At 41.0% G+C, this 14322-nt stretch overlaps 1 protein-coding gene across 1 annotated transcript in view; it reads left to right on the top strand.

The window, feature by feature from the left end:
* The first annotated feature begins 8662 nt into the window (after nucleotides 1-8662).
* Nucleotides 8663-14322, top strand: part of EGFLAM (EGF like, fibronectin type III and laminin G domains) — a 74539-nt gene continuing 68879 nt past the window's right edge. Inside the window, exon 1 of the mRNA XM_052670399.1 lies at nucleotides 8663-8898. Coding sequence (XP_052526359.1) covers nucleotides 8796-8898 — 103 coding nt within the window. The 5' untranslated portion in view covers nucleotides 8663-8795. The remainder of the gene's footprint in view (nucleotides 8899-14322) is intronic.

Raw genomic sequence — 14322 nt, 5'->3', positions numbered from 1 at the left:
CAATTCGTGTGCTAGTGATGGCCTGTAAACCATCGTGTTTAATAACCAAAGATGAACTTCTCACTCAAGAATTTGATGAAATTAGTATTACCTCATGTAGATGAAACAAAAGAAAGCTGTTATACTCTGCAAAATATCTTGTAGCCCAAATAGTAAGAATAATGATTTTATGATAAACTCAGCCTATCATTAACTCACTAGTATCACATTTATATATGAGAGAAGGGGTGGTGGGCGGGAAAATTCTCATGGCAAGAAGAAGATAAAATCATTTCAAATTAGGTTTCTGAAATAAGTAATGCAATTTTCTTGTGTTTTCTTGTCTAAAAAATAAAGATTTCTTATTTTCTTCACCATGCAATCCTATCCTGGTTCTGTCAGTATCTTAATGGACTACTGATTGGATTTTGCTACCTGCTATATTTAAAGAAGTATTATTGCTCTGTTAGGGCAATAATGAAAAACTACTTTTAAAGATATTTTAAATGTTTTATGAGTTTTCAGAAGCTCTATAGAATCTTATCCTACTCAAAGATAGCTGGAACTACCTCTACATGGTTATCTTTGTGTTTCTGAGACACTGAGTTATTTTGTGGCAAATGAACTTTTCAGTGATCTCTGGAAAAAGGAGAAACATTGAAACATCACTGAGAAGAATTACTTGGAGATCTGTCTTTTATGTTACTGAAACTTGCAAGACCATGTGATGCCTAGAAGTTTTTTAATATTCAGTCTCAGGTAAAGTGGAATGTGATAGTGTTGCATATGAGGTGATTTTGTGTTCAGAAACAAAGACTTCAAGACTTCAAGAGCATGGCTGGGTAGTGCTCATTCTGCGGATCTGTAAATTGTCTGACTTAGAAAGAATATTCATCTTCTTCAAAGTTTCTCTATTTCCTCCAACACTTTTTGCTCCTGATGGAAGAAGCAAAAGAGACTGACTAAGGTACAAGACCTTGTGGTCTTCCTCTTCTTGACTGGCCTTAAGTGTCATTCTTTCTACAGATCCATCCTTTATGTCTCTTTTCTGCACGTCGAAGAGGTGAACATGAAGTGGAAAATTAAGTAATGGGCTGCAGGGGACAAGCTGCTCCACCTCAGGCCTCTCCTATACTGCAGGGAACTTCTGCTCCACACCCGGAGCACCTCTTGCCCTCCTTCTGCACTGACCTTGGTGCCTGAAGAGCTGGCTGCTTCTCTCACTTTGTCACTCCTCTCTCCCAACTGCGGTTGCACAGCAGTTTTTCTGCTTTCCCAAAGCACACCCAGTGTGGCTCATGGCTCAGTTCTGGCAGCAGTGAGTCCCCTTTGGAACAGGAGAGCTGACTCCGCTCTGACATGGGGCAGTGCTGGGCTCTGCTCACAGAACCGATCACTGCAGCCTCCTGCTACAAAACTTTGCCACATAAACCAAATAAAGTTGTGATTTGCATCACAGAAATGACATCAGTGTAAGGGTGAAGTGATAAACTGGGGGCAGTATTCTCTCCTGTAATCTTTATTTTTCCCTAAGAGAGATTAATGAAAGTCATAATACTTCTGCACATGAAGTAGAAGTGGACAGCAGCACACTTGTCTCTAGTGTATGTGCACTTCTTCCTGCAGAACAGGAATTAAAGCAAATTTGAAAAAGTTACAATTTGTGGCACTTTTTATGACTTGTTTCTGCAGAACTCACCTCCTTATTAACTGCAAAAAAATCCAGCAAGTCCATTAATAGATTTTGATGTAAAATATGGATAGGTGATCTGTCTTTGATGTCTGGCTTTATGATCTGTCTCTTCTTTCCTCACTCTGAAATCAGTATCAGGAAATTAGGAGGAATACCCCCAGGAAATCATGTCATAAGCAGGAAAGCAGGAACTACATGCTGGTCTGTGAAACTTACACATGAGATGAAGAGAAGAGCATATATGTGTGTTAAATATACATAAAATAGAAAAACAGTGAAAGTAACTCTTTGAAGTCTTATTTTTTTTGAGAGCAGTGTGAAGAAATGGGAAAATAAATACAAAGATGATATTCTGAAATCTCCAAAGCACTGTGAATCATTCATTTTTTTTTCTGTATCATCATCATAAACTGGGAAGAAAGAAAAGCTGACAATGGGCAATGCATCATTCTCCCAACATCTCCCAGTCTTGCAAATACTGAATATGTAATGCTAATGCCAGCAAGCTTTGTGTCTAAAGCTATGCTTAGATTTGTAAAATAGCTCATTTGTTCTTTCCACTTCTTTTCATTACATTTATCATAGGTCCCAAGTCTGGCAAGAATTCACTTACTAACAAGAAGAATGTGCTTTGTTAAATCACAAGGAACATAACTTGTAAATAATTGACCTGAGAGGAGTTGGTGAGAGAGATGTATAACATTACACTTAGATGTTTCGGTAATAATTTTTTTAATTTGGATCTTTGTGCTTCTGTTGTTTCTTTGAGAGCTGAATAAATGTCAACATAAAGAGCTTTCTGAGCTCAAGACAATGCATTCTCCATCTTGCCTAAACAAAACAATAGCAGACAAAAAGAGAAGGAAAGCAAAGTTATTAAAACTGGAAACTATAAATCTTTAAACAACTCTGATAGAAAGAATAGGCCAACAACTTTATCATAAACTGCAAGCATAAGGTTTGGCTTTTACAAGCTATTGCTCATGTTGCTAGCCCTATTGCAATGTGCCTCCTTGTGTTACAGTTCTGCCTATCCTGAGATTAAGTTTACTCAGGCTGGGAGATCTTTGGAGCATATCTTTAGGAATTTTTAGCATAGTGCCATCATAACCCATGGTTGATGCGATGTAAAATTATTTGTTATGCAAGTAATTTATATAATATTACTTATGAACATAAATATTAAATGAGTTTTTGGGATAAAATTTTAGCTTTGGAACACACAGACTACAACATCCACTTTGGAGTGCTGGCACAAAAGAGTGACTGCGCTCACTGCTCATAACACATTTAGTTTAAATTATGAACAAGTATTGAATTGGGCCCACAAGTGAAAGGAAGAAGCACTAAATGTTTATCCTGGCCAATACTATTGTTTTTAAAGTATAATGAATACTAATTTTTAATTTAAAAATTGTGCTGATTCTTGACAAAGTGTTATTCTATGACTAATCCTCAGGGAAAGAGCCTTGGAGGCTCAATTCAGATCCAGATCTAAAATAAGTAGATGGTGTCAGAAGTTAAGAACCTAATAGGATAAATTCAGCCCTTCATCATTTCAAGTTACTTCTGCTCTATGTGATTCTCTACCAGTATCCTGAAAAGAAACCATACTAATTCTGCAGGAAGACAAGCGTTTCCACAAACCTTACTCCTTAGGTTTGTTGGGAAGCTTGAGCTGCTCAACAGAGCCTCTTTTCCTTCTTAAAAAAAAGCAGAATACTGGAGATCCTCTTTGTTTGTGTTGTGGACTTCTCTTGTATCCTGGGCAACAAAGAGCTCTTAAATACTGTCTACCATCTTCTGTGCAAAAAATAGGCCTATACAAAACAGTCCATTTGTTAAGCCAAAGGGAAACTGTATGCAGAAAAGCTATGACTTTAGGCAGCATATTGTAATATGCACTCTTTGCACATCTGTGCCATTATGTAAGAGATAAATGAAATAATAAGCATAAACAGCTACGGTATTGCAAGATAAGTAATTACTTATTTGTTTTGTTGTTGTTGTTTTTTTTTTTTACCAGTTAGGCAAGCATTTATTATAATGATTAGTAGATGCAAGGAATATACACATTCATGAAGCATTACTGTTTTCTAGTTGATTTATAATAAGATACAAACCACTGTGATTTGTTTGTTTTTGCTATAAAACTAAATGTGAGTTGTCAAAATAAAGTTTGCTTGTTTTAAGTGATGTTTACATTTTTTAAACTTGTATCTGAAAACTGGTAAGCTAATGGTTCTTCTATTTCCATGCATTTATCAAGTTGCTATATTCAACAAATAAATCCCCAGGTCTATATAATATTATATGTCAGCGCGTGCATATGATGATATAACACATATTTAATATTTCATGTTAGAGTTATTATCATGATGGTGAAATATGTAAATTGCCTTAGCACACCTTAAAGGCTCAAAGAGGTAAAATTTGCATTGAAATTTCTATGCAAATGCCATTAATAAGTTCTGCTTGGATTTTGGTACCCTCAGAGAGTTTTACTGGAGAGGTTCCAACACAACTTTCTTCAAATCTAATCAGGATGGAGTAAAAGTAAATATATAGATAGAGAGAGAGAGAGGGAAAGATAAGCTGCAGAAAGAACTATGAGATAATTGAGTAGGTTACATATAAGAAGAAACTGCAACAGTGACACCCAGAGTACCTTGTTTTAGGTTATCCTTTGACATTTCCTATCATATTTAAAGTCCAAGAGAAAATGTGTACATGTTGAATGCTTCCTGCAGTCTCGGAGAGCTTTATGCACTTCTTTTATGCCCTTTCTGTTCCAGGTTCTGGACAGATCAATCAGAGTGAAGCATTACTGGACCTAATGCTCACCAATATGGAGGAGATCATGAAAAAGGTAAAGATCAGAGGCAGTTTGGGCTGAGTGATCATGCCCTAGCTGAGTTCATGATCTCGAGGAATACGGGCCCAGCAAAGAGCAGAGGCAGGATCCTTAATTTCAGCGAGCAAACTTCAGGTTGTTTAGGAAATTTATGGATGAGATCCACTCAGAAATGATCCTTAGGGACACAGGAGCAGAACAGAGCTGGCAGCTCTTTAAGAATACTTCTCTGAGAGCATTAGAGCTCTCCATCCAAACCATAAGAAATCAAGCAGAGGAGGCAAGAAACTATTATGGCTGAGTAAGGTTCTGCTGATCAAAAGAAGGGGATGATGAAATTATACAATTGTACAACAGTTCACAAGGTGGAAGAAGGAACAAGCAGCCTAGGAATAATACAGGGATGCTGTCTGGATATTCAGAAATGTGATCAGTAAAGACAAAGTGCAGGTGGAACCAAACTTGGTGAAGGGTCCAAAATAAAAAGAAGGTACTACACTGATCAGACAGGCAAAGGAGAGAATACTTCCTTTGATAAATGAAAAGGGAGAATTGGCTTCAACAGACATGGAGATGGCTGAGGCACTCAACAAGTTCTTTGCCTCAGACTTCATCAGCAGTCAGGTGTTCCATGCCTCTCACATCTCTGAAATTCTAGACTGGAGTTAAGAGAGGCCTATCCATCTCAATTATAAGAACAGAGCAAATCAGAGACTAACTTATGAGACAGAATGTGTGCAAGTCCATGGGGCTGAACTACATGCATCCCAAGGTCCTGAAGGAAGGGCAACTGATGTCATCTCCGTAGGCTTCTGCAATGCCTTTAACTTGGAGAGGTAAAGATTTCAAGTCTGGACTATTAGGTGAATAAAGAATCAGTTTGATGATCACAGCTGTGGGGTTGTAGTCAGTGACTCTACGTTCAGGTGCAGGCCAGTGATGAGTGGTGTCCCTCAGGGTTGCAGCTTCAGACTGATGCTCTTCAACAACTTTGTCAATGACACAGATATTGGAATTGAGTGTACCCGTATAAAGTTTGTGGACAATGCTGAGCTGAGTGGTGTAGTTGACACAAAAGAAGGAAGAGATGCTATACAGAGGAAGCTGGACAGAGTTGAAAAGCAGGCCCACATGTGAGGTTCAAAAAGACTGAGTACAAGGTGTTGCACTTGGGTTGAGGCAATCTCAGATATGTGTACAAACTGGGAAAACTCACTGAGAGCAGCCCTGCAGAAAAGGACTTGGGGATCTTGGTAGATGAAAAACTTAATATGAGCCAACAGTGTGTACTTGCAGCTCAGAAAGCCAACTGCATCTTGGACTGCATCAGCAGGGGTGGCAGTAGGGAGAAGGAGGTGATCATCCCCCTTTGCTCTGCCCTTGTTAGGTCCCATCTGGGCCCTGCATCCAGGTCTGGAGCCCTCAGCACAGGAAAGACATGGAGTGGTTGGAGCGTATCTAGAGCAGGCCACAAAGATGACCAAAATGCTGGAGCACCTCTTCTGTGCTGTGAAGAAAGGTGGAGGGAGCTGGGCTTGTTTACAATGGAGAAGAGAAGGCTCTGCAGAGACTTATTGTGGCCTTCCAATTCTTGAGGAGAGCTTATAAGACTTTTTGTATGATCTGATAGTGTTAAGGGGGAATGGTTTTAAACTAAAAGAAGGGAAATTTAGGGTGGATGTTAGGAAGAAACTTACTCCTCAGAGGATGAAGATGCACTGGAACATATTGCCCAAAGAAATTGTGGATGCCCCACCTCTGGAGACCTTTAAGGCTGTGTAGAATGGCATCCTGGGCAGCCTGATATGGTGGGTGGCAAACCCTCCTGATCAGATGGGTTGGAACCAGGCGATCTTTAAGTTAAGCTAAACCAGTCTGTGATTCTATGATTCTGTGAAATCCATGAAAAACACTTAACGAAAATCAACAATATATTATGGTTGATTAGACACAATGTTGCATTTTCAGAATTTGGCTTTTCAAAAACTGTAGATTACGAAGAAAAAAAAAATAACAAAATTTTTGAGACTTCATTTGAAGAGAGAAAAATCCATGTTTCACAATTATGAAAATATGCACATACATTATTAAGTTCCTTAACTGAGTTACAGTATCATCATGGAAACATCTAAAAAGGAGTAAAATCTTCTATACTTTCATAAATGCTCCCTTTTCTTTATTTTTAGTCCAGAAGACTTCAATGATTTTCTTTTAATCTTATTCTGGACCACATATTTCCACATATGGAACTTCCCTGGAAAATGCTATAAATTCATACACTCCTTTTATTGCAAATATCTTTCAAATGAAGACAAGGCCTAGAACAAAGACACGTTTTTTTCCCCATGAATCACAATGGAAAAGCCTGCTAACCTCACTTAACTGCCCACAGAGAAAGAATTCCATACTTGAACTAAAGAGCCTTTGGGTTGACATCCTGTTTTATCTTTTCTTAGCATAAAATTGCTTTCTCAGGGATTTACTGTTAAATCAGATGTTGAAAATAATTGTAGGGTTTTTCTTTATTTATTTTTATTTATGTTATGAATGGATAACTGTGTAGATCACTGCTAAAAATTTTGTTGTCCTAAGACTTGATGTGTCCACAGTAAGGTTCACAGAAATAGAGAAAGACAGAGTTCATTTTCTGTCATGTGAAGTTCAAACCAAACGGGAATTTCTGCCATTGGGTCCTGCACTTTTATACATGCTGTGATTCCTCCAGCTCTGCATAGGAAGGCTGGATGATAAGAGCATGTGGCATCTCAAATACGCAAGCAGAGCTATTCTTCTTCTTCAGTCTCTTACAGCCTTGGACATGCTCTCCCTATGGGGGTCTTTCCAAAATTCACATACTGTGCTCTCCATGGGGACCAGGCTTCTGTCTCCTTACCTCATCCCTGGAGTAGGCAGGAGATGTCCTCTCCACCACCTCTAGTGACAACTTTGATTTCCCCCCTCAAACAACTTCTTGAAGCTCTCACTGAGTTTTTAAAGGACGTGTGCACCAACTCCCTTTCTCTGATGTTCTGTCCAAAAGGGCTTCATCACTGTTTCCTTGTCTGTCCTCATATCTTGAAAGGTTACAGCTTTCCTTCTTCTCCTGTCTCAGCATTATTCCTGAAGAACTTTTCTTCCAATCTCTTACATTTTCCCTCTCCTTCCTCCCACCCTATGTCATAAAATTAGAGACTGGAACTCACTAAACAAAGTATTAGTGTTAGAAATTGAATAATGTTCAGAAAGAGACTGAATGAATATGCATAATTTATATGGACTCCCAAACCAGTCAAAGTTATCAAAGTGAAGAGCAAAACAAATAACTCAAGTTCATTTCAAAAACAAAGCCTACACAAACCCTCAAGAACAACTCTGATGTTTCAGGGTTTAAACTAACGAGGATTAGGATGAGACCTAAAGCAGAGGGCAGGTAATCCTACATCTGCCTAAGGCAAAGTTTCTTGCAACTTCCTCTATTTGTCAAGTGTCCAAAAAAGATTTACTGGAATAAATGGATTTGGGTTTTTGTCCCATGAACAGTATTGCTCCAAAAAGGGTGTCTGACTGTTTCCTGCTCAGTTTCTCCTGTCTTTTCCCCCTGGATCTTCAAACTCCGTGACTTCACCTTGCCTTCCTCACTTCATCCCTCTAATCTCCATCGAATGTCTATATTAGTCTGAGTGGCTGGGATAGGTCTCAGCCTCCATCTGGGGTGATTAAACTTAATTTATCTTCTTACCTCAACAACAACTTCCTCATCGAATCCTCTGCTTATCTTGCTCCAGTACTCGGCTACCCCTCCAACCCCATCCCTCGCAGGGAATCCTGGCAGGAACCCTAAGCGTCAACGGACCTCAGGAGCGACGAGCAGCCAAACCGGGGTCTCGGAGGAGAGCAGAGGGCCGAGGACATCCCAGGCTCAGGGGCGGGGTTCCGCGTGGCCCCGCGGGGCGCCGGGCGAGGGACGGCACCGCGGCGTCGCGGTGCTCGGGAGCTGGGAGCTCTCGGGGCCACGGACCGACGTCGTCCCGCGGGGAGGTGCGAGCCGAGCCCCGCGCCGCCGCCCACCCCGGGGGCGGCTGTAATCCTATCAAAGGGCCGGCGCCGGCCTCCTCCTCCCCCGCTTCCCTTCCCGACCCTGCTCCCCGAGAGGGTAAAAGCCGCTCCGCTGCGCGCCGCGCCCTCCTGGCCCTGCTCCCGGTCCGGCTGCCGCGCAGAGGGGACGCCGGCCTCGGCCCCCGGCCTGGGTGGCGGGGGAACGTGGAGCACATGGAGGTGCCGGGCCGCTGTCGCCTTGCCTCGCTGCTGCTGCTGCTGGCTTCGTGCATCGGCTGCACGGCCGCGCCGCGGAGGAGCATCCCCCGGCGGCAAGGTAGGGATCCCCGCCGGGGATGCGGCGGGTGCTCGCGGAGGGAGACAGACTGCTCCGAGAGCTCCTCGAGCTTCGGCTTGAGCATTCCGCGAAGTTTCGGGTCCCTTTACAACTGGTGTTCCTTGGAGCACCCTTCCCTCGGGCCGGGCGGGAGCGTCCAGTCGGGCGACTCCGAGCACTGAAAGCAGCCGGAGTGCTGCCCCGAGCCTCGTCCTGCTCCCCGACCTGCCCTCCCCATCGGGGAAGTGGCGGGATTAGCGACCCCTTCTCTCTATTATTTTCCGTACGATAACTCAGTTTACTGACCGAGACCCGGCTGAAGCCATGAGCTAAACGCTGCTCGTGTTAGCCGGAGGGAGCCCTCAACCTGCTTGCAGAGGTGGGAGGCGGTTGCCCAGTGCTGTCCTGGCTGCAGGGCTGTCCTCTGGCTGTGGCAGGGACTGTGGTAGATAGTGTGTGTGACAAAGACTAGAGTATGCGAGAGAAAATAGCTGGGGAAGCAGTAATTTTATCAGAAAGCTGTACTTTATTGTGTACTGAGTGCGTCATTGGGTTCTTCACGATGCTGCCTCTCTGGCCGAGGGCTAACTGCGACCCAACCAGGGAGTTCCCGCTGGTGTCAAAAGGGTTTTGCACTTTAATCAAAGTAATCGTTAGCGTTCGAAAGCTCTGAGCCTGGGCTCTGAGCAGTGTTTTTAGCCCCTGCAGTCTGTAGCCTGTGAAACAGCGAAGCGAGATGTAAACATTGAGATGGGACATGGAGAGTGGTGAAGTCAGGCATTCTGATACTCAGAAATGGTGTTGCTTAGGGGAAATGCTGATGCTCCAAAAGGTCTCAAAGTTGGAGACTATAGTGAAGTCTTTGGGGTCAGTGCTGATCTTATCACTGATTTTGCCAGGATAAGATCAGCGGGAAATTTAATAAGTTTAGTGAATTTTGCCTCAGCTGACAAAATCACAGAATCAGACCCGTTTTGCATTCTGTGTTGGTGTTTTTTCTTTCTTTCTTTCTTTCTTTCTTTCTTTCTTTCTTTCTTTCTTTCTTTCTTTCTTTCTTTCTTTCTTTCTTTCTTTCTTTCTTTCTTTCGTTCGTTCGTTCGTTCTTTCGTTCGTTCTTTCGTTCTTTCGTTCTTTCTTTCTTTCTTTCTTTCTTTCTTTCTTTCTTTCTTTCTCTCTCTCTCTCTCTCTCTCTCTCTCTTTCTCTCTTTCTCTCTTTCTCTCTTTCTTTCTCTCTTTCTTTTCAGAATCAGTGCTGTACATTCTTTTGCTCTTGTGGAATAAAAACAACAAACACAACAATATGCCAGTGCAGCTGGAAACTTAATACTTAAATACAGCCTGATCTTAAAGCGCTTACTGGACAGATGGCTAATTTTACTGGTCTGACCTTGTCTCTTAGGGATCTAGTCCCATGATCCTTGGTTGTCATAATAGCCACAATTAACTACTTAAGAAAATTAGGTGGAAGGTAGTTGTCAATGAGATGATTAGCAGCTTGTATTAAAGTACTGGGCTTGTGAAGCTGGGCATGGAAAAGTGTAAACTATATTTAAAGACTTTTAAATAATTTAAAAATTATTTTTATGCTAACATACTAGTCCAACTTGCACAGTTGAATAGTACTAGTGGAAACGTAGTCCTATGCATTAAACTGTTTTAGAGCTTGGAAACAAATTACTTATGGTTTTGTGGAGGAGATTAATTTAACACACTGACATTGTGTGTATCTTACTTTTGTTAGCTCCGTGTATATGTTACTTAATGTGTACAGATTGATTCAATCATTTTTTTTCTATTTCTTTTTCCATGTAAGAAGTAACCAGTTTTATCTGGAAACAGTTTTTTTCAGAATGTAAACTGTAAATGTGTAAACATCTGAAAATCCTCTTGTAGCAAGATTTGAAGAGGAAAGCCTTCCAGAGTGCAGCAGTACTCCATCTGCATCCTCCCACGGGCTGTTGGACGTATAGGATTCCTGGAGCCCTGCAGCTGGGTTGCATTATTATTGACACACTGAGCACATGTGTATCAAGGTATCAAGGTATCTCACATCTCTGTCTTGTTCCTGCTGCTGATCATATGCTGGATGGCTAAGTGCAAGACGGAGCTGTGATTTATTTGCACATCCCACAGCAGTGGATGAAGAAGAGATAAGATAAAAAGTTCTTTAAGTTTGGTGTGTTTCTTATTCAGCTTTCACTGTGCCTTTTTAATCGTGGTGGAAGTGGATCTTGTACAGGAGCAGTATCTGGGATGGAAGCCAAAAGTCTCACTGAGAGATGCAATAAAACTGGTTCATCTTCAATAACGAGCTGGCCAGCAGTTCTCTTGTGTCAGAAGAGACAGTCAAATACACTTCTATTTTTCCACATTTTTCATTCAGGACTCACCTTACAAAGGCCAATCTTTCAGAAAGCAGTAGTCAGAAATGTATTAGTGAAGTTAAAATACATAGCAACATTGCTACAAATGCAGTTTGTTAAACTTCAGGAAAAAAGCTGTTGTGGTCAAATTCATAACATCCTGGTGACTGTTAAACTCATTTGAGCGTTTATTTACAGTTACAAGATTCATTCACTGCAGACAAGGAAATGGGATGCCAGACACTTTGGGAAGGGCTTAAAACAAATCCTTAGACATTGTGTGATGAATAGCGTAGTTGGGAGCAGATTAGGTGGGGATTCTCTAAATCTTGTTCTCCCTGAAGCTGGCACTTGTGCTGTTTTTTTTTTGGCTTTTCGAGTTTTTTGTTTGTTTGCTTGTTCGTTTGTTTTCTTTTGATTTTGCCTTCTGCAACAGCTTCTTGCTACTTCTGCTTCAAGAATCGGTCAACTTGGACTGGAAAGGGTAAAGCTGGTCTGCAGTGTGTAACACTGCTATTGATATAAACATATCATTGGATTTTAATAGTTGTATGATTTTAGGGAATTATAGCAGGAAAAAAATGGTAGCTGATTTCCCGTGGATATTCATGGCATGAACTTGTTGCACTATGCCGTGACTTTATTTTGTTGGTATCACGGGGTAAAATTCAAAAGCCCCATAAAATATTTAACTTGAGTTGGACTGCATGGAGAAAATCAGATATTATTTTCTGATGCTTTGGGATTTATTATTATTATTATTACATTTATTGATGAGTCTAAACAAAGAACTAAAAATTTCCCATATTGTGTCAATTTCCAATAATGGTAGATGTCACTGACTAGCTCTGCGAATGCAGAAAATGCAGGTGTGTTAAAGTCTGAAGGAGACTGTACAAGATTGTGATATTTCATATCAGGGTCAGATTTTCAAAAGAGCCTAGCTCACAGGTCAGCACTACAGTAAATGACTTTTTTTTCCAAAGGACTTGAGACTTGACCTGCAGTAGTAGAATTATTTAGACAATCTGGCTATAATAAAAGCTGCTGGATGTGGAACACTTTTGAAAATCTAGACCTGTTTAGATATCAAAATAGGTCAAGGTATCTTGACAATCCAGTCTACATATGTGGAAAATGCAGCTACCTTTAGGAAAAGTTTCTGTTTTGTTGATTTAATTATTACAAATTTTGGAGCAACATTAGAATGAATGTTAAGTCACTGTCTTAAGAAATCTTGCCTGTAAAGGATAAGGTTGAACTGGTGCTGAATAGAAAACCTATCCAAGAAGAGAAATAAGGGTAAAGTAAGTTGATGCCTGTTGCCAGGGCTGCGTTGCTGGCAGAGATGGTTCATATCTGTGAGCTGAAACTAATGAAGAAGTTGTGAACAATATATCTGGCGGGAGATTAATATCACTCTTTTATTGTTTCTGACATAGGTCAAAGCATGTGGTATCAGAATATACTATTCAGTGTCTTGAACATCAATAAATTTAAAGAAGGAGTAATTATGTATGGATTTGTTGGTTGTTTACTGTGTTTGGGTGCAACTTGTGTCACAACACCGTAGGGCATTTTTGGATTGGATTTGTGTTGTAGTGCTAGGGCTCATATTCTGGTAATTTCTCCTGCCTTTGATCAGTATCGCTGACACCTCATGCATGTGTTTCTTTGGGAACTACTAGATTTCCTTAATACCCTTTGGAGAAGAAAATATAATTTTAGCAGGGAATGCACAGAATTATTTCACTTCAGATGTTTCTTGATATCTCACTATTAGTAGCTCATTTTGAAGTACGTTGTGGAGTCCTCAGTACAGGAGACATGGACCTGTTGGAGTGTGTCCAGAGGAGGGCCACAAAAATGATCCAAGGGATGGAACACCTCTCCTATGAGGACAGCCTGAGGAAACGGGCTGTTCAGTCTGGAGAAAAGAAAGCTCTAGGAAGACGTGAGAGTAGCCTTTCAGTATCTAAAGGGCAGGCAGGAAGAAGGAAAAAGACAGACTGTTTGGCAGAATGTGTTGTGACAGGACAATGGGAAGTGGTTCCAAACTAAAAGAGGGGAGATTTAAATAATATGTAAGTAAAAAGTTTTTGCAGTAAGAGTAATGAAGCACTGGAATTGGTTGCCCAAAGAGATGGTGGATGCCCTGTCCCTGAAACTGAATGTCAGGTGTATAGGGCTCTGAGCACCCTGATCTAGCTGTAGGTGTCCCTGTTCATTTCAGGGAAGTAGGACTAGGATACCTTTAAGTGTGTTTTCCAACTCAAATAATTCTATGATTCTATGATTTTATTCATCACGTTTTCTGTTCTGTCCATCCTGAAATCGCTGTCTTCATCTGTAAAAGGAAACTTTTCAGTGAATGAGTGCTTCCAAAACTACTGTGCCACCTTCCACCAGTGTTGAGAAAGGCAAAATTAGACAACAGAGTGCTAACAATGGGTGAAATTATAGCTGTATAAGAGGTTGGTTTTCCCAGTGATTCTTTGTAGAAGAGTAGTGATGTTGGAGTTAAGGCATTAGGACGAGCCTTGGGAAATCATCCTGTCCTGAGGCTGTCAGAGATTTGCTTTGAGAGTTTGCCAGTCATTCTCAGCAGGCTTCCCATTTTAAAAAACGGAGAGGTTTTGCACTTTTATTCTTCTCCAGTCATGCCACATAAGATTGTAAGAGGACTAGGAGCATAGCTGAACCCCCTTTTTAGTCAAAGCTGATAGGCGTTACCTTATTGTGTATTATGTATGTTAGTGACTCCTTGTCTTCTAGAGTGCCTTGCAGAAAAAAGCTCTTTTTTTCTGGGGGATTCTTAAGGTTAAATGTAATGGCAAGACTTCTGAATACTCGTCATCTCAGAGATTCTGAGGATCAGAAGAACATCCTGTTTTAATACAGAAGATTTCAGTGTATGAGATCTCTTCAGTGCTCCACAAACTAATCAGTTAGCTGAGAGTACACCTGAGAGTTTCTCATTTCTCAGATTGAACATCTCAGTGCTCAACCCTACATCTGTTTGACTTGAGTCAGACCAGATTGATCTGGTTAATAATTTGTT

The sequence above is a fragment of the Tympanuchus pallidicinctus genome, unplaced genomic scaffold, assembly GCF_026119805.1.
Source record: "Tympanuchus pallidicinctus isolate F22 unplaced genomic scaffold, pur_lepc_1.0 scaffold9, whole genome shotgun sequence".
Taxonomy (NCBI): domain Eukaryota; kingdom Metazoa; phylum Chordata; class Aves; order Galliformes; family Phasianidae; genus Tympanuchus; species Tympanuchus pallidicinctus.
This window is presented reverse-complemented; position numbering and strand designations above follow the sequence as displayed.